Source organism: Cydia amplana, chromosome 7 (genome assembly GCF_948474715.1).
Source record: "Cydia amplana chromosome 7, ilCydAmpl1.1, whole genome shotgun sequence".
Lineage (NCBI taxonomy): Eukaryota > Metazoa > Arthropoda > Insecta > Lepidoptera > Tortricidae > Cydia > Cydia amplana.
In genome coordinates this window covers 15,857,655-15,882,181 of record NC_086075.1, presented here as the reverse complement: position 1 = coordinate 15,882,181, position 24,527 = coordinate 15,857,655, and the positions used below count along the sequence as shown (strand labels likewise).

Genomic DNA, 24,527 nt, shown 5'->3' with positions numbered 1-24,527 from the left:
TGGCGGTGCCCTCGGCGAGCCCGTCGTCCCGCGCGGCGCCCCACCAGCCGCTGAACCAGCCGCGGCTCTTGCGCGCCTCCTCCTGCATCTTGTGAGCGGCTGACGGCGACTGTACAAGTATACAGTGGTGCACTCACTGATGGCGGTGCCCTCGGCGAGCCCGTCGTCCCGCGCGGCGCCCCACCAGCCGCTGAACCAGCCGCGGCTCTTGCGCGCCTCCTCCTGCATCTTGTGAGCGGCTGACGGCGACTGTACAAGTATACAGTGGTGCACTCACTGATGGCGGTGCCCTCGGCGAGCCCGTCGTCCCGCGCGGCGCCCCACCAGCCGCTGAACCAGCCGCGGCTCTTGCGCGCCTCCTCCTGCATCTTGTGAGCGGCTGACGGCGACTGTACAAGTATACAGTGGTGCACTCACTGATGGCGGTGCCCTCGGCGAGCCCGTCGTCCCGCGCGGCGCCCCACCAGCCGCTGAACCAGCCGCGGCTCTTGCGCGCCTCCTCCTCCATCTTGCCGAGCCGCTCCACCTGCGACAACCATACGGATCTTTAAGTCTAAAGCTTTGGATTCCTCCGAAAACGGTGCCGTCATATGACGGCCGTCATATAGCGGCAGCAAAAGACGGCCGTCTTTACGGTGGCGACATGTGGAAAGTACCACGGCGTCATAACACACCGTCATCCACCAAGGTCAAAGCGGCAAATTTGAAAAATGTAGGCGCGATGGGATAACGTCCCATAGAAAATTTGAATTTCGCGCCTTTTCCTACTGACAAGATTTGCTTGATCATCTATAATTTACTTGGAGGATGAAATATCATCAGAAGAGGAAAATAATCGTAGTACGGAATCATTTATTCAAATCTCGTGTCATTTATTCAAAATGGCGTCACCGCTATCTAATAAAACGTTCACGAAACTATCGACAAGGTCATGACGGCCATCATCTTACGTTACGTTGACAATCAACGTAACGTAACGCCGTCTAGGAAACCGCGCCATCTTGTTTACATAGACAACGTTCTAGTGACGTCAGTCAACGCTATATAGCGGCCGTAATATGACGGCACCGTTTTCGGAGGAATCCAAAGCTTAAGGCCTGAGTGGACGCTCCGAGCGGAGCGTTCGGCGGGGCGTGCAGCGTAGCGTCGGGCTTCCAAGTGATTTGAGCAGCGTGCACTAAGGCCGCTCCTATACGCTTGCATTTGTTTAACATGCACGCCGCACGCCCCGCCCCGCTGCACGCCCAACTCGAGCGTCCACTCAGGCCTTACACTAAGACGGTCTTCACATTGAATACGGGTCCGTCCGTGTGAGTTTCTGCTTTAGGCCATCCACTGACTTCGTGAACTGCAGGGCACCGGCGTCGATGTCAAATTACTTTCGATATGTAGTATGTCAAAGGACTGTCTCATTTCAAACATAGTCACAAGTGTAACTGTGTCACTCTCTCATTAAGCAAACTGTGAGACGCAAATACCCATTCGAATAGAATAGAATATAATAGAATTTCTTTATTTGCCAGAATACGTATGGTACAAGATGACAACAGAAAAGGTTTTACATGAAAGTATCAGTATTCAGTCGAAGACACGACATGCAAATAATTGACAATTTAATAATTTTAAAATAAAATAAAAGCACAATATTGAAAAAACTTAGAAAGAAAAATAAAAACAGTGGGTAAATTCGACCAAGACATTGGACAGATGGAATACCATCCTAAGTTAGAATAGTGCGTTGGAGGGTTTGTCGAGGCTCCTCGATGTACAGTCGCCATCAGATATATCGGAGCGTCCAAGGCGCTCCCAAATATCTCAACACGCCTCTATTGTCAAGGCGATAGAGTGCGCGTTCAGATATTGTAAACCGCTATGGCCGCTCAGATATAGCTGATGGCGACTATAGTTCGTTTTTTTAGCATTAGAAATAAGGTAAACAATCTTGACGTATCTTTTTATTGAAAAACACGTTTTAAAAATAAATAATGGCAAATATGTAACAATTATGAATCTAATACGATCATTTATATTCTTCTGCTTTCATAAGTAATAGTTACTGATTTTTAAAAAGCGTTTTTCAATTAAAAGACATGTTAAGATCGCTTACCTTCTTTCTAATGCTAAAAAAACTAACTATATACTATTTAATAAGTACTAAAAACGTTTTACTAGAACCTACTTCCATCTCAATCCTTTGCCGGATAACGACCAAGTTGAGCAAGTCTAGTTTCTTCTCGGCCTCGTCTAGAAGACACTGTTGCTCTTGGGTCGCCTTGCCTGTAACAGACATAATGCTTTTCAATAAAACTAATACACATTGTGTATAGTTAGGTTTAAAGAACTTTATTTCTCAAAGAAATTTACATTTCGCTTAATGAGAAAAATTACATAAAATACAAGTATTTATCTTAAATTACAAGAGCATCAAAAGAGCAGTTTACATTAGTAGGTACTCACTATTTTATCTATAAAATAAAAACTAATATTAAATACATATTATAACTATGTATTAACTATTAACTAATAGTAACTAAGGTAATCATTCCTATAATGATGTTTAAGTGGGTATTTTGCAAAACGTAAAAGTTAACTTAAAATATTTAGATGACCACTGTTGCTAATCACGTTGGTGTAAATGTTATGGTGTGTTAATTTCAACCTTATAAACTAAGCGTTAAAATTTACAATCCTAAAAAAAATGCAGTTGACTGCATGAGCTTATCGCCCATTCCTTGTTGTCAAGTCGCAAACTCCCAGGGCCGGACTTAGATATTAGAAATTACGTGTTGATGCAATTTCCGTTTGTATAAACTAAAGCTTTTGCATTCTTTAATACATTTTGGCAGTTTGTTATAGAGTTGTGCCCCTTCGAAACTTATATTCTTTTTACCGCTTTTAGTTCGTGCTGATTTAATACAGAGATCGTTAGCATTACGTAACGGCCTGTTTCCTTGTTCAGATTTAGTTTTAAATGTTATTTCAGAGTGAATATTTTTATCTATTATTTTCCTTATTAGTATGCACGTATTATTATAGTAAAGCTGGTTTATATTCATTATCTTAGTTTCCGAATAGATTATGGAACTAGAAGTCAAACGATCATAGTTAAAGAGTGTTTTTATTAGTTTATTTTGTGTTATTTGCAATTGTTTAAGAGCCGTTTTGCTTGCACTTCCCCATATTTCTATCAGGTAGTTCAAATGAGATTTAACCAGCGAGTTATATATGTTAGGGCGAATTTGCTTAGGGAGGCATTTCATTATATTATATAGGCAACCGCGCAGTGATGAAAGTTTTGATTTTATCTTATTTATGTGTGGTGTCCATGTAAGACCACTATCTAAAACAAGTCCTAAGTATTTCTCTTCCGTTGATTTTTTTATTGGTGTATTATCGATAACGAGCTGTAAGTCCTCATTAATTTTTTTATTTTTTGCTTTAAAAAGTATGTAGCTTGTTTTTTGTATGTTTATCGTAAGTAGATTATCTTGAAACCAGGCATGGAGGGTATTAAGATCTTCTTGTGCCCTTTTTTCAATATCGTCGACCGATGATCCGAAATAAAATATACAAGTATCGTCCGCATACAAACTGATTTCTCCATGTAATTTCAACTCACAGATACTATTAATATATATTAAAAAAAGAAGTGGCCCGACAATCGATCCTTGTGGGACGCCACATTTGATTTGTTGAGGAGAACTAATATGGTTGTTAATTTTGACAACTTGGGTCCTGTTGTTTAAATATGACTCAAACATTTTGTATGCAGTATTAGTAACACCTACATTTGTAAGTTTCTCCAAAAGTATTGAATGGCTAACTGTATCGAACGCTTTCTTTAGGTCGATAAATATGCCTAGTGATATCTTTTTTGTATCAATATTTTCTTTTAATTTCGTTACGAGATCAATTGTTGCAGATAGCGTGCTGGACTTCGTCCGGAAACCATACTGTCTTTTGAATAAAAAATTTATTTGTGTTAAATGAGAGTTTAGACGGCTATAAATAATCTTTTCAAAAATTTTTGAGATAATAGGAAGCACGGAGACAGGTCGGTAGTTTCCAGGATCCATTTTATTTCCAGACTTGAAAATAGGCGTCACTCTAGCTACTTTTAAAGTATCGGGGAAAATGCCATTTTCTAGACAGAAATTAATGCATTGAGTTAATTTGGGAACAAGATATTGTTTTATGCATTTAACTGACTTTGTTGATATTTGATCTATTCCTGAACTGCAGCATTGATCAAGCGTGTCTATTATTTTCATGACTTCCTTTTCAGTGCACTTTTTTAAATCTGATAATACTACGGTATTGTAACGGCTATTAACATCTACAGCATTTTTTTGGTTGGTCTGATTTTTTTTAGTTATTTCATTAGCTAATTTTGGACCGATGGTTGCGAAGAAAATGTTGAAATATTCACATATATCTGTCCCTTCTGTAATTACTCCTGCATCATCTGTTGTAAGTTTTGAAGGAGCACAATCAGTTTTGTTTTTATTATTTGCAAATGAGTTAATCAAACTCCACATTTGTTTGGGGTCGTGCTTACATCTGTCGAAGGAATCATAGTAAAATTTATTTTTTGTTTTATTAATCAAAATAGTAGTCGCGTTCCTTTCTTTCTTGAACTGCAAAAGTAACTCTTCATTCTGAGGAGTTTTCTTGAGTTCTTGCCAGATCTCGTTTCTTATGTTAATTTGTTTTATTATGTCTCTATTAATCCAGTCTTTTTTTGGTGGGTTGTCGATTTTCCATTTTATATTAGTATTGTTTTTTACTAATGTCCTTGTGAACTCGTGTAGTATATTAAAGTCTTCAGCCCTGATATGATTAAAAGCATTCTGTTCTGCTGATATCCTTAGTTCTTCGTAGTTTATCGCCTCATATTGTATTTTATTGCGGGTCGGCACACTGTGTTGTTTTAATCTTACTATTATTTGCTTGTGGTCCGATAATGAAGAGTCTGCTATAGCGGTATGGATACATTTATCTTTCATGTTTGTAATTATGTGATCTAGAATACTTTTAGTAGTGGCTGTTGTTCGAGTTGAGTGCGGTTCGCTTATATGATTTATCACATTGTACCCATTTTCTTCAAGCATATTAATATATTTTTTAGATATACTATCGTTTACTAATAAGTTTATGTTGAAGTCTCCTAGTAGTAACGTTGACTTCCCTTGAGGTATTTGTTTTTCAAGATCTTCAAGAAATGTGTCCACGTGAGTGTCTCCTGGTTTATAGATAAGTCCAATGTTAAGGTTAAATTTGTGTATGTGTAGCCAAAGGTAATTATTGCCATTTATGTATTTTGAATTAATTAAGTTGTGTTTTATATTTTTGTGTATATATATAGACACACCTCCGCCGCGTTTGTCCGTTCTATAGTTGTAATAATGTCGATAGTTGGGGATTTCTAAGTATTTTGCTTCTTCTTCCGTTTTAATCCATGTTTCTGTGAGAAGTATGATGTGTATCTGGCTATTTATAAGTTTTAGAATACAGTTGAGCTCATCCAGTTTTCCATGCTTAACAATGCTTCTAATGTTTGTATAAAACAAGTTTAAAGAACCTTTGATGGGGTGTAGATCATCGAAAGTTTTGAGTATTTGGTACGATAATACATTTTCCTTTTCAGCACTTGTTGTTACAGGTTCGTTTGAATGTTGTCGTTTTTTGGAATTGATACAATTTTAGGCTGTCCCTTGATATATTTTATTGTTATTCCAGTTTCTCCGTTGTTTTGTCTGGAGGCGAGCTGCTCACGTAATTTTTTTATGTACGATTGTTGAGCCGGAGTCTGATCAGCGTAAAGTTTAATTGCATCATTTGGGACGTCCTGCCTTTTTTTCAAAATTTCTTTAGCAGTATTGACTGTGTTGAAGCAGATTTTAAGGGGGCGATTCACTCCTAGTCTAGGTTTTCCGACTCGCATTATCTTCCACGGCTGTGGTGGGGTGTCAGTATTTAGTACCGATTTGAGAATTTCAGTTATTTCAGTCTTGTCTCTGTTCTTACGATCTTCAAAGGTGCCTTCTTCAGTTTCTGGTATCCCAGTAACAACAATGTTTTTCTGTCTTTCTGTCCGTTCTGCTATTTCTTGAATTAGCTCTTCTGAAATTGATTGAGATTTGTCTTGTGTAGTATCTTTTTTCAGGGTATCCATGCTATTTTCTAAAAGTTTTATTTTTTCTTCAGTTGCGTTACTTTTATCCTTAAGATCGGATAACTCCATTACGACTTTAGTATGCTCTGACATTAAATAGTTGGTTGTTTTTTGAACCTCGTCAATCTTTGACTTTATTTGCGTCATGTCATCACGGATAGAAGAGTAATATTCCTTTTGAGATTTTGAAAATTCTTCAAACATTTTTCTCATAGATTTTTCTAAATTTAATATTTCGTTTTTACACACACAGTCCGTATCTGGTTGTTTACGCTTACGCATCTTCAACTGTTCGTCTAGTTGTGTCAAGTCCGGTTGCGAGCCGGTACCTGTCGGTGTCGTTACGCTCATGTTTAGCGATTGTAGGCAATATTACTCGGCAATAAGGATCACTTACGGGTAGTAGCTGGATCGTCTATTCCGTATGTGTGAGCGAGTTGTCGTTGTCCGCGTACTCACTGAGCTTATTTTAAAACGATGCAAGTGGATGGCGCGCGTTAATGGTAATTATGCTTTATGTCGATGCACTTAGTTATATTATTGAGTTTGATTTATTTTAAGAAAATAATTAATATTTTGTGACACGACTGCTCTCGACGCTCTCGCATCGGGTTCTAGTTGAGGTATTATCTAGTGAAGGTTTCGGCTTGGGGGCTTGTGACGTGAAAATTGCAGTGGCCACGGAAACTTAGCCCGAGAGGGGCCCCAATTAGACCAATGAGCTATGAACATTCGATGAATATGCCACGGGCATAGTAGCGACATGGAAAAAAATAATTTCTTAAAATCCTTTAATAGTAGGATAACTACAAAGTTTGTAGAATATACGTTTAAAATTTTTAAGTCCTATCTTCAAGTCTGACAGTATACCTACCTATATATGTATAGTGTGACGAGTCACAAAACATGACGAAACCGTAAGTTTCGTTTTTCCCTTCCATCTTGGCTACGGAATCCTAAAAACTATATTTAATTTTAAAAACTATATAAAATTATTTAAAGGCCATAATTTAAAAAAAAGTTACACCCGGCAATGAAATTACTACTTATAGAAATAAACGATACCCTAAAACTCATAGCTTACTTGATAGACAAAATTGTTGCCATATGGATATTTAAAAAAACCGGCCAAGTGCGAGTCGCACCATCAACAAAAAATAGAGCAAAACAAGCAAAAAAACGGTCACCCATCCAAGTACTGACCCCGCCCGACGTTGCTTAACTTCGGTCAAAAATCACGTTTGTTGTATGGGAGTCCCACTTAAATCTTTATTTTATTCTGTTTTTAGTATTTGTTGTTATAGCGGCAACAGAAATACATGATCTGTGAAAATTTCAACTGTCTAGCTATCACGGTTTGTGAGACACAGCCTGGTGACAGACGGACAGACGGACGGACGGACGGACGAACGGACGGACAGCGGAGTCTTAGTAATAGGGTCCCGTTTTTACCCTTTGGGTACGGAACCCTAAAAAGATGCCGGTGACAACCCGCTGGTCAAGCTTTAACCCTTTCAAAGCCACGTCTATCGTATGCGGCGTGTCATGATATGAACATGAACCTTTTTAAAATGCACGAAGGTTGAACGCTCGCTAGTTGACGACTTTGGCGTTTTAGCCTAGCGGTTAGCCTTTGGCATCCAAAGGGTTAATGGACTGTTTATTAAAAAAAAAAAACAAATGAAACCAACCTTTGTTACTCAGCTTACACTGGTAAGCCTTCGCATAGTCCTTGCACAGATTCCTATGTGTCAACATGTGCGTCCAGTCCCAGTTATTCCTTCTGCGGCGCACTTCGTCCTCCAAGATACACGTGTACGCGAAATGCCACCACTCTTTGTAGTGGCCGCGGTATGAGCGGAGGTTTGGACGGTATTTTCTGAAATTGTTTAATGTATTTTGTTATATCACGGAAATATTACTTGAACTGTTTAGACGACAACGGTTTCACGGTTTAAATAGTTTATAATATGTCTCAAGAAAGTTTAATCTCGAAAAATTACTTCGATGTCTTTAACCCTTAAATACATGATTTTTTCGTTTTGCCCGAAATTAATATATATATCACATAATTGTTTGCAGGAAAAATAGTAAAAAAAAATATATCATCGATTTTCACTGGGAAATCAGTGTTAAAAGTTGCATAGTCTAAATCATATTTTTGGAAATATATAGCTATTAGTAAGGGGTATAGGAAAAATCTTAACTGCCAACAGAAAGGTACACTATTTGTGATGTTCCTATGATAAAATTTGTAAATATAAAATAATTACAAACCCCGAAAAATCTGCCCAAAATCACATACTAAAAATCATCAACTTCCAGGTTTTTCCAAGTTTTCCGACATTTCGTCTATAAACAAATGTAACTTTTATAAATTAAAATACTGCGTAAATTTATGTAATAATTCGGAAAATTTATTAGTTTTACTATTGAAATAATATACAAGAACAAATAGAATTTGTTTAATAATGCATAACATTTGATGTTTATGTTGTGTGTATAAATGCATCACTATGCATTTAAGGGTTAATAAAGCCCTGTTTAGGTAACCGCCATCCGTAGGTTACGGTGGTCGCTTAACATCAGGCGGGATGCACGCTTGTCGCGCGTCGCCATCGTGGTATAAAAATGCATTAAAAATAGCAAACCACTGTTAAGATATTTTAGAAATTCTAATTTTCATTTACAAAAACAAAACAAGTTCATATAAGTACAGACGTTTTTGACCACGTAACTTTGTGTAACAACTTCTTTTGCTGTTGGTACATACATATTGACAAAACAATATCCATTGTTTGTTTGGTATCTAGTTACTTAGGCAGTTGTCCCACCAAGAGCGAGTAAGCGATTAGCTATCGGCGATTTTCTCGCCCAAGAAACGAACAAAAGATAGGGATCCTGTGTTAGTAAAAGAGATACATATATTCATAGTTCATCGCTGGCTGTTCACACTGCCGGCAAGAACACTCGCTCTACTAGTTTGTCGCCGAGATAAGAGCGATGAGATAAAACTACCTCAGCGGTACTCGCTCGGCGATGCTCGCTTGGTAGTTGAACTCAAGCTGCGAGACCAATAGCCCGTCGCACTCAAACACTCGCCTATAGCCGAGCGACAAAAATATTGAAGCTAACACTCGCTTCTCGCCGCTCGCCCACTCGTTTCTAGTTTATCGTTCTACTCGCTTATAGCTCATCGCGTGCAGTGGGACAACTGCCTTAACAAAGACGAGGAGTTACTTAAGATTTAAAACATGTATAAACTAATAATTACGCTAACATGCTAAAATGAACTTTACACCGTAGAAATGAAGTATATTTTAAAAGGCTAAACAATACATTAACGCATAATTCTTGACCTATGCAAAGCTGGCATCTTAAGTCAAATATTTTATATCCTAATGGCTAGTCAGTCAATATGTAGCAATGAGAATAAACTTGCGAAGAATTCTTAAGCGCTTAAGGAACTTGTTTTTCGAGTTTAAAAACTAACTAATAAAGTATGATGTTCAATCTTTTTATGCAAGCTATTTATGCTATTTTTAATTGGGCACGCACGATTTCCGCAAAGTTTTTTACAAGTTTTTTTTTTTAAGGATCCCACTAATGATCTGTCTGCCGGACGATATCGGCTTGTCCATTGTTCGGAACTGTCACCTTTTGCGTTTAACTGACAGGCCGATATCGTCCCGCGGACTGATCATCAGTGGGCCCCTTTAAAGTTTACTGACAGTAGCTGCAAGTGTATCGTTAATATAACTTTGGGTAAACTAAACTTGGGCGTGTCGGCCTCTGGCTTTGGATTTAGTTTTAGTTTTCCTGTAGCAATGTCCGAAACTTAAGCCTACCTGTACGGAGCTCCTTCATTCATCCTATCCATATAATCAGCTAGCAGCATCATTTATTGGTACCGCTTTCTGTTCAAGTTTACTGACAATTGTTCCATGTGTAGCGTTAATATGACTTTGGGTAAACTAAACCTGGACGTGTCGGCCTCTGGCTTTGGATTTAGTTTTAGTTTTACTGTAGCTGTATTCTAAACTAAAACCTACCTGTATGGAGCTCCTTTATTCACCCTATCCATAGAATCAGCCAGCAGCATCATCTCTTAGTACTGCTTTTTATTCAAGTTGACTGACAGTTGCTCCATGTGCAACGTTAATAACTTTTGGGTAAACTAAACTTGGGCGTGTCGGCCTCTGGCTTTGACTTTAGTTGTAAACTAAACTAAAACCTACCTGTATGGAGCTCCTTTATTCATCCAATCCATAGAATCAGTCAGCAGCATCATGTCTTGGTACTGCTTTTTGTTCAAGTTGACGGATAGTTGCTCCATATGCAGCGTTAATATAACTTTGGGTAAACTAAACTTGGGCGTGCCGGCCTCTGGCTTTGGATTTAGTTTTTATTTTACTGGTGTCGTATTCTAAACTAAAGCCTACCTGTACGTAGCTCCTTTATTCACCCTATCCATAGAATCAGTCAGCAGCATCATGTCTTGGTACTGCTTTTTGTTCAAGTTGACGGATAGTTGCTCCATATGCAGCGTTAATATAACTTTGGGTAAACTAAACCTGGACGTGTCGGCCTCTGGCTTTGGATTTAGTTTTAGTTTTACTGTAGCTGTATTCTAAACTAAAACCTACCTGTATGGAGCTCCTTTATTCATCCTATCCATAGAATCAGCTAGCAGCATCATGTCTTGGTACTGCTTTTTGTTCAAGTTTACTGACAATTGTTCCATGTGTAGCGTTAATATGACTTTTGGTAAACTAAACTTGGGCGTGTCGGCCTCTGGCTTTGGATTTAGTTTTAGTTTTGCTGTGGCATTGATTGGACCAAGCGCTGAAAAAAAACAGTGTGGATTCAAATAATAAATTGCGTACATTGGGTATATATCTGATAGCGACGGTTCAAAGGTAGAACCTAAATTTGGATACTGATATTGGCTTGTAGTATTTTCTTGTAATATTTTAAAATCAACTTCACTAAATTGTTTAAAATGTGATTAAAATAAACCATCAGGCACATGACAAATAGGGCTAGGATACAGTGTTAAATTAGCTCCAATATGGAGTTCCGTTAATAATTTTAGGTCTTCAGCAGTCACAATTAAATCATTTTCTAACCAGAGCTTTCCAAACGCAAATGCACGAATTGCTATTTAAAATCCCAAATATTTAAAAACCTGCTCCTTTCCAAAGTCGATTAAATATCAGAAACAATAATTATGAAGAATAGGGTATTTGACTGTATTTAAAATAAAATATTTTACACTGTGCATGAAATAAAGCACCAGAAGATAAATAGAGAAATGTAGACAGCCGTTATTTTTAGACACTATTTCTATTTTAAAACCCGTATAAAACTATGAAGAGTAGGTAATTTGATTGTGACGTCTCATGCTAGTGTTTCATATAAATTTCATAATAGCAAAACCGTTTTGACAGTTCGAAAAAAGAAACTGATTTGACTAGTAGTCAAATACCTTATTATAAATATTATAATCCTCTTACCATATCTATAATACGTAGGTTGTGAAGACTTGGTCGCGATCTCTTTCTGCAGCCTATCCCTGATGGATTCTTCTGCGTGTTTCGCGTACAGCTCTGTCGCCGGGTTCCAGTATATTGCCAGCCCATCTAAATTTAATATCTGTAAACAATAAGTTTATTAAATTCAACTGATATTAAGAGCGCAATTTTCTCACTGCCTCGGAGACTAAGTAATTGGGATAAGTGATGTATCTTTTGAGAAAAGGCCAAGGCGATAAGCCTTCTTTAGGTTGCATTATGTTATGTACTTACTCGAGAAATTCAGACCAGGGATGTTGCGGATGCCGATTTTTTGACATCCGCGGATGCGGATGCGGATGCGGATGTCAAGATAGTACCATAAAAAACGTCAAATATTACATTTTAGTAATTTTTATTTCTTAAAACCGGCCAAGTGCGAGTCGGACTCGCGTTCCAAGGGTTCAGTACATTAAGTCCCACTCACGCTTGACTGCTCATTTCTAATAAGTTTTTTTGGTTAATGACTAAATTACCTAGCAGTCTAGCACTTACGCCGATGCTAAGACGTTCCTGTACCGACCTGTTCCACATCCTCATCCGCATTAAATCCGCATCGATTTTATGCGGATGCGGATGCGGATGTTGAAAATAATGCGGAAGTTCCGCGGTTGCGGATGCGGATATTCGCAACATCCCTGATTCAGACAATGGCTCATGGGCCCCATGGCTCACGAGGCTGGGTGGAGTGTTCTAGCGTCAGCAGTGAAAATTAAAGACGATATTCAAATACAGACTCGGCCAGAGCTACCTTATAAGATCAGGATAGTTTTTAAACAAGAAGGTGGTCCAACAACTTTTTGATCGCACGCAAGTAACTGTTGATTAGAGCAGCTGCAGTACAGCACGACCGGTAATTACATCCAATGATGAAACTTAACCCTTAAATACATGATTTTTTCGTTTTGCCCGAAATTAATATATATATCACATAATTGTTTGCCGTTTCTAGGAAAAATAGTAAAAAAAATTATATCATCGATTTTCACTGGGAAATCAGTGTTAAAAGTTGCATAGTCTAAATCATATTTTTGTAAATATATAGCTATTAGTAAGGGGTATAGGAAAAATCTTAACTGCCAACAGAAAGCTGCTATTTGTGATGTTCCTATGATAAAATTTGTAAATATAAAATAATTACAAACCCCGAAAAATCTGCCCAAAATCACATACTAAAAATCATCAACTTCCAGGTTTTTCCAAGTTTTCCGACATTTCGTCTATAAACAAATGTAACTTTTATAAATTAAAATACTGCGTAAATTTATGTAATAATTCGGAAAATTTATTAGTTTTACTATTGAAATAATATACAAGAACAAATAGAATTTGTTTAATAATGCATAACATTTGATGTTTATGTTGTGTGTATAAATGCATCACTATGCATTTAAGGGTTAAGGTTTAAAATGACCCATACCTTAAAAATCTTAGTGACAGCGTCCTGTATAACCGTCTGTTTCCAGTTTTCATCAGTAGTATGTACTGAGAGGTTATGTAGTGTGATGCCGAAGGAAAAGGGAGCTTTAGGGTTCGTTATGCTGTCCTCGTAGCGGATGTGGATGTCCTTTATGTTCAGCTGGACGTTCTTTATGATCTGTGTTACTAGCTTCTCGACGAACGTCTCGTCAAGTTTGTTTTGATCTGAAATTGCATTTTGCTACAATTAGAATAAGTTTATTACACCATGATTCGTAAGGAGCGCGTGTTAACTACTATAGTAAACACAGGAGTCCCCTTTTAATTGGCGCGAAGTGCGAGACTACAAGATTGCAGAATGCAGACGATACAACGCGCAAGAGCGCGTGATGAACTGTAGACGGCAGCACTAGTTTATTGGCGTAAATTGTCAATTCTATCTATCTATGGGAACTGTAGGCGTTGGGGTGAAGTATATATGCAACCATCTACGACGAATATCCGTATAATCCTAATGATATGTAGGAACCTCCCAGTCGTGATTAACCCGTTTCTGAAATGAAATATCCATTGTATAAATATCAATTGTTACCTTTCTCAGCTTCTTTCTTCTTAGCCTCCGCAACCCTCACCAGCTCGGCCTGTTTCGCTGCGCTAGCTATCTCCTCTTTCTCAGGGTCATACACCACCTCAGCCGAAGGGACGGTCAGGACAAGACGCTCACCTGACATCTCTTTCTGACACCACACTTTAAGAGACGAACGACCTATATACAAACAAGCCATACCTTTCTCAGCTTCTTTCTTCTTAGCCTCCTCAACCCTCACCAGCTCGGCCTGTTTCGCCGCCAGCGCTAGCTTCTCCTCTTTCTCAGGGTCATACACCACCTCAGCCGAAGGGTTCACGATCAGGAAGAGCCGTTCGATGGACGCCTCCACCGACGCGCCGTATAGGTTCTTCCATGGTATTTTGAGGACGAGTTTTCCTGTAATGTAAATAATATTTACTTATCCTACAGTCCACACGGTCAATTTATCTTATACCTTTAAAAGAGCAATTCTTGTATAAGTATTTATTCATTTATATTATGTATATATATATATATTTCGGGGATCTTGGAAACGGCTAACGATTTCGATGAAATTTGTTATATGGGGGTTTTCGGGAGCGAAAAATCGATCTAGCTTCGTCTTATCTGTAGGAAAACGCACATTTTCGAGTTTTTATATGTTTTGCGAGCTTTGCTCGGTCTCCCAGATATTAGTATTAATTACTTCAATTAAATTTCAACTATTTTCAATTGCAGCCTCCAATTATTTTTTACTGGTTACCTAATAGGCCTTAAGAGATTATCACACCAATGTGTAAGCGTGACGGCGATATGCAAGTACCTATGACCCGCTTGCACATAGGAGCGTCGTGCGGGTCCGCATACAATGTGATAAGCCAAGGCTATTGGCTATGTGCATAGTGTGTGGAACGAAAAGCGATAATCGCGGAGGTATAAAACCCTAGCCGATTCTAAAGATTTCCTATATTAAACGGGTTTGTGATTATTAATTATCTTAATAACATTGGCAAAGTTTAATCTTTAACAAAATCTGATAAAGAAAGGTGTTTGTTTAGTAAACAGTAGGTAAGAAGTAAACATTTTTATCTGAGAGTGATAGTGAAATGAATCAGAATCAAAACAATGTATAGAAGGCTAATAGAAGCCATTACACTTTAGTATGCCTCAGACTGCTATAACGGTAATGTAGGTACATAATAGATTAATCCGTCAGGGCACATAAAGCAATACCTAACATTTATTTTTGAAATTGATATTTTAAGTATGGCAGCTCAGTAGGTATAAATTGCGGTTGCAGGTGCTCTAAGAACGTACAATACAAATACATACAATAGAATTAATAATATGGGACAAATATCTCTTGATAATTTGCGTTAAAACAAAGCGATTGTAAGTATTATAATAGGCATAGGAATGTCAAATATCAAAGTTACTAAGAAAAAATATAAAGGGCAATCTAAATCTCCGTAAATGATAAGTATTTTGCAAATTTTAAGTACATTACCTACATTATCTACTGTATATATATTTGTCAAATATCATATGAACTTCCGGCGTCAATTTGCTGTCCGCATTTATATTAAAAAAAATTATACCATTGAAATAAAAATTAAAAAACTTGTTTGACGATTCTCTTACAACATTCTCACAACCGGCTAAAATAAATGATAAGAACTAATTAATGGAATAAAAATTCCTGTTGTATTGGTTAACATGAATATTATCACCACCCAGTAATGTCAGTGATTGGCCTTGAGTTTTCATTAGTGTGAGTCACTCACACTAATAAATCGTCTGATTTGAGGGCGTGATGTCATAGTCTGCCACAGGAATGTTATTCTAACCGTGTATCGAGTCGAACGCTCAAAAAAACAAATATAACTGTACTCTACTACAGTCACCATCAGATATTTCAGAGAATAAATATCTGAACATGCGTTTTAACGACTTGATAATAAAGGCTTTGTTCAATGCAATGTTCAAAATGTTAGTGAACACCTTGGCCGCACCGATATATCTGATGGTAACTGTACCATTTCACGTAATTGTTCGGGCACGGGCCCACGACTGCACAAGCAAAGTGTAGCACCGTCTGCTGTTTCTAAAATTGCCGCCCGAATAAGACAACCTCAAGCAGTTTTAGCGTGAGCAGGAAGGCTTATATAAAATATCTCTGCTCCCTGTCACAGAATAAATAATAGTACTAAGTACAGAAGACTCACTCTCTAACAAAACGCATCTGTTACGATCAGCACAGATACGGCCGCTAGGTGGCGACAGCGCCACGCGCGGCTTATGGCTTTCCCCAAAATTGGGGCCGAACGGATGTACTTTTAGCTACCTGTAGCAAAGCTACGAAATCGCGGAGTGAGACACGCCTGTCCCTGTCTTTCTCACTGTCCGGGCCCCAGCGGGAAAGTGTTACCTAGATCAGAAATCAAATTCCTTGGCCATATTTCGATGTCAGGGAGCTCAATGTTACACTGGTGCACCTGAGTGTTTGACTCATACGCTCTGTGAGCAATGGGAACGCATCGCCAGTTCATGGTTCAAATATAGGTGAGTTTGTGTGGAGAGAATGCTAAGTGGCCTAACCTTATTAACATTGATGCTCTATTTGATGAACAGTGGCCGCTTGAACTTTTCATATTTGATAGTAATTTAATTTCAGGCCTCAATATTGTAAATCAATATGATAAATCGGTACTTTGTCGTTCGTACATTGTCAGTAGACATTAGACGATCAATACAAAAGCCGCTAGGAATCTCATTTGTCATTGTCGCGTGGTTACAAAGTGGCACAGATATCAGATTCATAGTCTCAGTGCCAGTTGCACCATCCGCACTTCACAGACTGATCAACATCACCCGGCGCGCCGCGGCGGTTTACTAGGAAACTTTCTATACAATAAAAATTAGCAAACTTTTTAATGATGATTGATGACAAACAGTTTGGTGCAACCGACCCTTAAGGGCCCCATAACCAGTCCGCCGGACGATATCGGCCTGTCAGTTGTTCGGAACTGTCCATTTTTTGTTCTAACTACAGGCCGATATCGTCCAGCGGACTGTTAATCAGTGGGCCCCTTTAAACCCACACTGGTAACTCCTAAGTATTTGTCTCTCGCGTCGTGTGTAGGTACTCTGTGAGCAATGGGAATGCCAACTAGTTTATAGTTCAAATATAGGTGTGTTCGTGCAAAGAGAATGCTAAGTGGCCTAACCTTATTAATACCTATTTAATGTATTTTAAATGCTTTTTTTTTCATTATTGTTGATCCTTGTTGTGTTGTTAGATTGGAAAGTGACAGGTTAAGTAACAGGATAAGTAAATATTAATTAGTACACTCTATTACAATTTACATTTATATCACAGTCATAGAGCGGTAAAGTTGTCGGGTTAGCTTAGATGTTAGAAAACACATTTTAAGTAGTTAAGTATCAAATTGTTTTAATATTTACCAGAATATTTCCAGTAGGTACTTGACCCAAATCTGAATATCTGATATATTGACCTTGTGAACTGTCCACAAAGTATTATTTTGATCTTATATAAAACTGTAGTAAATAGTGTACAAAAATCCACAAAAACTTTATTGCATAGATGCGATTGCCGTGACCAATGCATCAAAACAAATCATCACATCACTACATAGTATAAAACAAAGTCGCTTCCCGCTGTCTATCCGTCCCTATATGTATGCTAAGATCTTTAAAACTACACAAAGGATTTTGATGCGGTTTTTTTAAATAGATAGTGATTTAAGAGGAAGGTTTATGTATCATTTGTTAACCCACGCGAAGCCGGGGCGGGTCGCTAGTTTAAGATAAAGAGATAATGGAATAACAATACAAGTAGGTATGTAAACTATGTTGCAAGTACTCACCCAAATGTCCATAGACAGTCTGAACCGGGATGTTTAGCTCCTCCAAAGCATTCTGCTTCAACTTCAAATTTTCAAGCACCACATCGCCTAAAATAACATTTTATACCTTAATTAACCGCATATTATTGGTTAGGCATGACATCATACCAACATGCGTAAAATCACTTACCACCCCATATTCCCAGTTTCAACTGGGACCGATTCAAGTTTTCCACATAATCCCCAAGGAACCGGTTCAGGACGTCCACCACAATGGATTCGAACACCATCCTGAATCAGATTCAAAACAATAATATGATTTACGACTGATTATTTAAAACGCTCATGGCAATGTCTAGCGACCACACATCGCCGACCCAAAAGAAAGTCACTCCAATTTACTTTGTTTAATTATTTTTATTATCGAAAATGAACATGTTGTTGAAATAATTGTGAATAAATTCAGAATAGTTTCCTGAATTATCACACGCACAAAATAGCATTGACGATTGTTCAATGTTGCAAGGTATTGAAAAAATATTATCGAGAATATTATTATGCTGTCGATGAGGATTAACACTCAGATGGCGCTGCAATCGTTTAAAAAAATCTTTATGAGTTAAGAACTGCTCAATGGCAATAAAATAAAAATCCCTCAAAATCAAACATAGGCATAGGGAATCATACTGTATTTGTCTTGCGCTAGTAACAATAGAAAGGGATAAGTATTTTCTCACCACACCAAACACACCAGCTGGTAAAGGCTCTTTTGATTGTTAAAAAACTGATAAGAAAGTTGTATTTTATTCATACGTGAGGCAAAGTAAACAAATGCAAATTTTGGGTTGTATTCTTATGTTTACTGGTATAAATGACTTTGTCGAGGCCGTGAGTTCAAGGAAGTCTCACCCAAGACAGTAATTTTTCCACTTTTAACTTTATTCTAAGCTTAAATAACTATTTTTTGTTCGTATTTCCTGACAAATTTGGTTTGCCACACTACATACCTACTTGTTAAACTTTGTGTCAATGTTGCAAAAATGTATCTGTTTTGCGAATTCATCTTAAAATAAAAAATAAAAAACTAGCGCAACAAGTACAAATAAATCAATATGTTAAATAAGTGATATATGTGTGTATGTATACATATATGTAAGATAAGCGATAAATGGAAGCATTATTTCACTCTTTCTACTTGTTTTAACATGATTTAAATGCACGCTTAATTCTATCAGTTAAGCTTGCATTGTGTGTTATCATTAAGAAAAACTCATTTTTGTATATTTGGTACGCTACTCCGAAGTAGTTTTGCTTTTTAACATACAAGGGATATGCCTAGTGGCGCATAACAATAGACAGTATGTTATATTGCAAACCTGCTCTGAACGTGTATACCTATTACTTTGCACGAAAATAAGATATTATTTTACCGGATGTCCAGTTATTCTTCACTTAAGACTTAAGAGGTTAAATAAAATTATCAACAGAAAAGTACATTATATATTAATTTCCTGCATACATTTTGTAGAAATGTCTGAATATCATTGTTTGTTGGCAACATTTTTCATGTGTCAAATCTGACAGTAGATTTTGTAATCTAACCTTACTCTTTGATCTAACCTTTAACCTTCTAAGTCATTGAGGCGGTAAGGCAAAGGCAAAATAATACAGCCAGCTCATAAAAACGCAGTCAGCCCCAGAAATGCCCAGAAAGATTGCAGGGTGCTCTTATAGAGTCTGTGCGGAAAGAGAAGAGTCGTGAAATGTATGAGGCCCAATACATTCCACGACTCTTCTCTTTCCGCACAGACTATAGGGTGTTTAATTAAAAAAAAAAACCGGCCAAGTGCGAGTCGGACTCGCGCACGGAGGGTTCCGCAAAATCAACAAAAAATAGAGCAAAACAAGCAAAAAAACGGTCACCCATCCAAGTACTGACCCCGCCCGACGTTGCTTAACTTTGGTCATAAATCACGTTTGTTGTATGGGAGCCCCACTTAAATCTTTATTTTATTTTGTTTTTAGTATTTGTTGTTATAGCGGCAACAGAAATACATCATCTGTGAAAATTTCAACTGTCTAGCTATCACGGTTCGTGAGATACAGCCTGCTGACGGACGGACGGACGGACAGCGGAGTCTTAGTAATAGGGTCCCGTTTTTACCCTTTGGGTACGGAACCCTTATAAAATATGACATAGGAACGGAAAATATAAAACTATAAGATTTTTAGAAAAAATAAAAACTGTATTTCACGGTGTTTTAATCACTTATCAGGGTGCATAGGCGAAACAAAGATCAGTCGTTCCGAGATGAACGATACGGTAGCCTCTACGGAGCGTAAACGATTGGCATGTTGGCTACGCACCCTGGCCTACTGATATGCCTAAGGAAACTTTCCAAAATTGCGAAATGTTTCTGAAATTTAACGTAGGAAAAATTCGGAAAATTTCTTACATTTTTGTATGAGAATTGAAACTTTCCAATTTTAAATTTCAATTTCCTAGTGAAAATTTCCGAGAATTTATAGAATTTTATGGAAACTTTCCGCAACTTGCACATCTGTACCCTGGCCACATGTCACAAGAAACGGCCCCTTATTTTTCTTAGTCAGGGATTCCCAAACTGTGCGCCGCGGCGCCGTAGACACCAGAGAACCTAGAGGGGCACCGTGAGGCAATCCTCATCATGTTACCTATTCGCTAGGTGCACGACTGGTGCTGCCCTCATTTTGGCAGACTTTCTACGTTATATCTTATGGAGTAAAATTAGTTCAAGCGGCTGCCGCTAGTACTAATGGCGGCCATTCCATAAGATTACCTGTGTTTGTGACGATCAGCGCCACTTCCCCCTCCACCGACTTCGCACCTTGCCAATTTCGAATATCCTAACTAGGTTAGGGCATAGAGAAATATAGTAAGACAAGAGTGCTCACTCCATACATCAGTTAGACTAGACTATTAATTTCAGTAGCTACATCTAGCATCGAGTAGCGGAACTATCAGTACTGCTACTTGACAATAGATGTAGCACCTACCGGAAAGTCTTATCTCAACAGCATAAGACTTTCCGGTCGGTGCTACATCTATTGTCAAGTAGCAGTACTGATAGTTCCGCTACTCGATGCTAGATGCTAATAGTCTTTTTGATACTAAAACTGATGTATGGAGTGAGCAATCTATGTATTTTTTTCTCTATGGTTAGGGCGACGCCGCGGACTGAAAAAGATTGGGAACCGGTTCCACCCTAGTATATAGATATTAAAAATAATAGAACATACTTTGCACAGCAACATGTTATTTATTCGCATGAAACATTAAGTAATATTACATGTATTCGAATAGTAAACACTCATGGAATGCTCGTGTACCCATTCTCTTAGGAAGATTTTGTGATAATGTGTGTGCTTTACGTATAGTCCGACAAGAAATTGTAGAACATTATTGAGGGCGCCACTTCCTACGTACTGTCACATTTTTGACGTAGAATGCACATGGCAACCATTTTGTATGTTTTTTTTTTGCTTCAGTTTATTTAATTTCTACTATTTTATGTCGCACTATATGTTTACATAGTAAAGGAATTGGGGCTAATTTTGATTGAATCTTATACACTTTTTGTTTTTGAGACCATCAGGCTAACTTACTTAGCTATGTATGCTCAAATATTTGCCTGCATTACTTTGCTACAAAAAAAGATGCAGAACTTCATTTGCACAAATACAACCAAGTAATTCATTTTCAAAGCTGCAAAATACCAGTCAACCTAAACTGTATTTTTTTTGTACTGGATTCTATTTCACATTAAATCACTAACATTTATATTTATAACATTTTAATTAACATCAAGCACTGTCAATATTTAATAAATGATTTACATCATTTTGTTAATTGAAGGTTTATACTCGTATTATATAGCAACCTTCATTAAAAACCATATACAAAATATGTTTATTCTGTCACTAGAACATTCCAAACAGTGCTAAAATCTATATATTTTTAGAAATATATTTATATCCATCTTCAATTGCGCATTACAACAGCCATGTAATCACAAACATTTACAATTTTAACATTATAATCACAAATAACAATCACAACTTAGGGTGATATTCCCACCTGTCCAATTTCTTTGTCCAGTGTACATTGCGTCTCACTCTCTCATTAAGCAAAATGTGAGATGCAAATACACATTGGACCAAGGTATTGGACAGATGGAATACCACCCTTAAACAAAACTAATAGTCATTCAAATTTACATACACTCTACTTTTTAACTATAAGTTACTGATATATTTAAATTAATATTCAATAGGGATGATGACTGATGTTGAATTTTATAACAAAATCTAGTAAAATAGATAGCAAACGCGCAATTTATCAGAATAATGTGGATATTAAAATAAAATATTGAAAAATTACAAAATTACAGGACCTGAAAGTTCCAAAATTTAAGTTTTTTTTAACTTCCAAAAACGATAAAAGTAAGGGTACCATTCGATTCCTTACATTTCATCCAAAAAAATATTGTATAGCAACTATACAGGGTGGATTTTCTTTTTGGGTCAGTGAGGGCAGCTACCAGATCCCGTTCTGCTACGAGAAAACGGTCTAAGAAGACCTTCCCTCGATTTCAAATTAATGAAGATTGGCTTTTACAGATTTTGGAAAAAACATACAGGGTGCGAGAAAAAGGTCATTTTTGACAAACTTTTTTTTTTAATGCCAATCGATCCCATTCCTATTAAGGATCAAAAGCTTGTATGGAACCAAAAAAAAAATTCCGGCTAGAAAAGCCACTAATCGAGGAAAACTTTTCCCATACAATTTGTATGAAAATGAAAACTTTTATTTTTCACATGCTGTTTTTGTATGCCAATCGATTCCATTCCTATCCAGTATCAATAGTTTCCTAGGGGTCAACTTACGGTAATGTACTAAAAATGAATGGAAAAAGTTTTTATTAATTTGTGGCTTTTTAGTACATTACCGTAAGTTGACCCCTAGGAAACTAATATGATCCTTATGATTGATCCTTAATATGAATAGGATCGATTGGCATCAAAAAAAAAGTTTGTCAAAAATTACCTTTTTCTCGCACCCTGTATGTTTTTTCCAAAATCTGTAAAAGCCAATCTTCATTAATTTGAAATCGAGGGAAGGCCTTCTTAGACCGTTTTCTCGTAGCAGCACGGGATCTGGTAGCTGCCCTCACTGACCCAAAAAGAAAATCCACCCTGTATACATAAACGCAATATTTCACCGACAAAAACGCAATTTTCTTGTTTTGTCCATACTAAAAGAAGGGCGATGACGTCACGGCCTCTGGCCGTTTTGTATAGGGCGTTTCGCGAGTGAAGTGAGACTGTCGGACTTTGACTATAATTTCTGACTTTTGTGTTACTTTAATGCAATGGGTCCCATATAGACATTTGATCCTAATAAAAACAAACCCTATCGATTGATACCATAAAAAAAAATCAGTCATGTAGCCTATTCATACGGCTTTCAAGGAATATAATACATGAATACAAAATCGCATTGTTATAAATTGAAAGACAAATCTCCATCCAGTAATTTATGGTTAATAAAATAGAGTATAATAATAATAAGAAGCACTAACAAGGTTGATGACACGAGATGGCAGTTATTTTTAATCAATTAGGTACATATTTATGTATTTGGGTAAAAAAAACACATGACAATGATTCATATGTTAGTACCTATTTTGAAACACAAATGCCAAATGAACAACAAGTGTACATTGTTTGTGGTTTTCATTGCTTAATTCATTTAGATTAATCTGTCTATGAGTTAGATGTCAATATTTTCAATGTTATAAAAGTGTTGTGGAAAAGATTTGAAGGTGCGCCCAGATTTTGCGACGATTCCGCTTCGTTCGCTGTTCGCTACGGCTCGACCGCGACTTGCGGTGGCTATAGAAGGGTGGACTTTTGTTCCCACCTATGGCCGCCGTTCACCGATGTTGCCGCCGCGCGAAATCGTGGCGGGGCCGTAATAGGGTATTATACTGCATTTAAAATAAATTATTTCACACCATGTATGAAATAAAGCACCAGATAATTATTAGAAAAACATAGATAGCAGTTATTTTTAAACACAAGTTCTGTTTAATAAATCGGATGGAAATATAAAAAGTAGGTGAGTTGACCGTCACGTCACGAATGTCACGATGTTATGTTGCATAATATAAATTCCATTATACCTATTAGCAAATCGTTTTGACAGTTCTAAAAAGAAACTGATTTGACTAGTAGGTAAATACCCTATTAGTTAGCTCGTCTTTCGCAAAATCTGGATGCGCTATACCTATGCATGCTTTTATATCAACTGTTACAAACTTCAGCTCAATTCAGCTAGCGTATTATAAGGATAATGTAAAAATTAGTTTCTAAAAAAAATATTCTTAAGCTTAAATTATGGCTTACGTGCTACACGTATTCATGCATAATAGAAAATAAAGAAATCGAAATAAATGCTTGATGAACGGAAATTATTATGATATGCATAACATATTATTTCGAAAAGATTATTTATAGTTTAAGTTTAAGGGGCTACCCGAGGTTTTCACGGACTATTGACAAGTTTTGAATCTTATCTCCTACTTTTGCACTACTGATAGAATTATAAGACAAACGGCTATCGGTTCTTCAATCTTTTATCTCCATTTTTGTCTACCGGATTTTGACAGAAATAAACACTTATTTTTTAAACACTTTTTTCGTATCTCGATTGCTGACATATACGAAATTTACATATTTGGGTTCGTCTTTGACGGGTCGGAGGTTTTAATTTTAAACTAATTAACACAAAAGTTATGGACAGGAAAGCAGTTTTTTGGCCTCAACGTATTCAAATCTGATGCCAAATATCTCGAAGAACTTTGAAGTAAAAATGGGATACT

General features: G+C 37.3%; 1 protein-coding gene across 1 annotated transcript in view; it reads right to left on the bottom strand.

Moving 5' to 3' along the window:
• LOC134649648 (intermembrane lipid transfer protein Vps13) overlaps positions 1-18,128 on the bottom strand; it is a 122,667-nt gene extending 104,539 nt beyond the window's left edge. Inside the window, exons 1-9 of the mRNA XM_063504486.1 lie at positions 17,795-18,128; positions 17,626-17,712; positions 13,955-14,152; positions 13,169-13,392; positions 11,692-11,830; positions 10,822-11,020; positions 7,867-8,054; positions 2,180-2,277; positions 418-526 (exon numbers count right to left, since the gene is read on the bottom strand). Of these exons, the coding sequence (XP_063360556.1) occupies positions 418-526; positions 2,180-2,277; positions 7,867-8,054; positions 10,822-11,020; positions 11,692-11,830; positions 13,169-13,392; positions 13,955-14,152; positions 17,626-17,712; positions 17,795-17,894 (1,342 nt within the window). The 5' untranslated portion in view covers positions 17,895-18,128. The remainder of the gene's footprint in view (positions 1-417; positions 527-2,179; positions 2,278-7,866; positions 8,055-10,821; positions 11,021-11,691; positions 11,831-13,168; positions 13,393-13,954; positions 14,153-17,625; positions 17,713-17,794) is intronic.
• Positions 18,129-24,527: the final 6,399 nt, after the last annotated feature.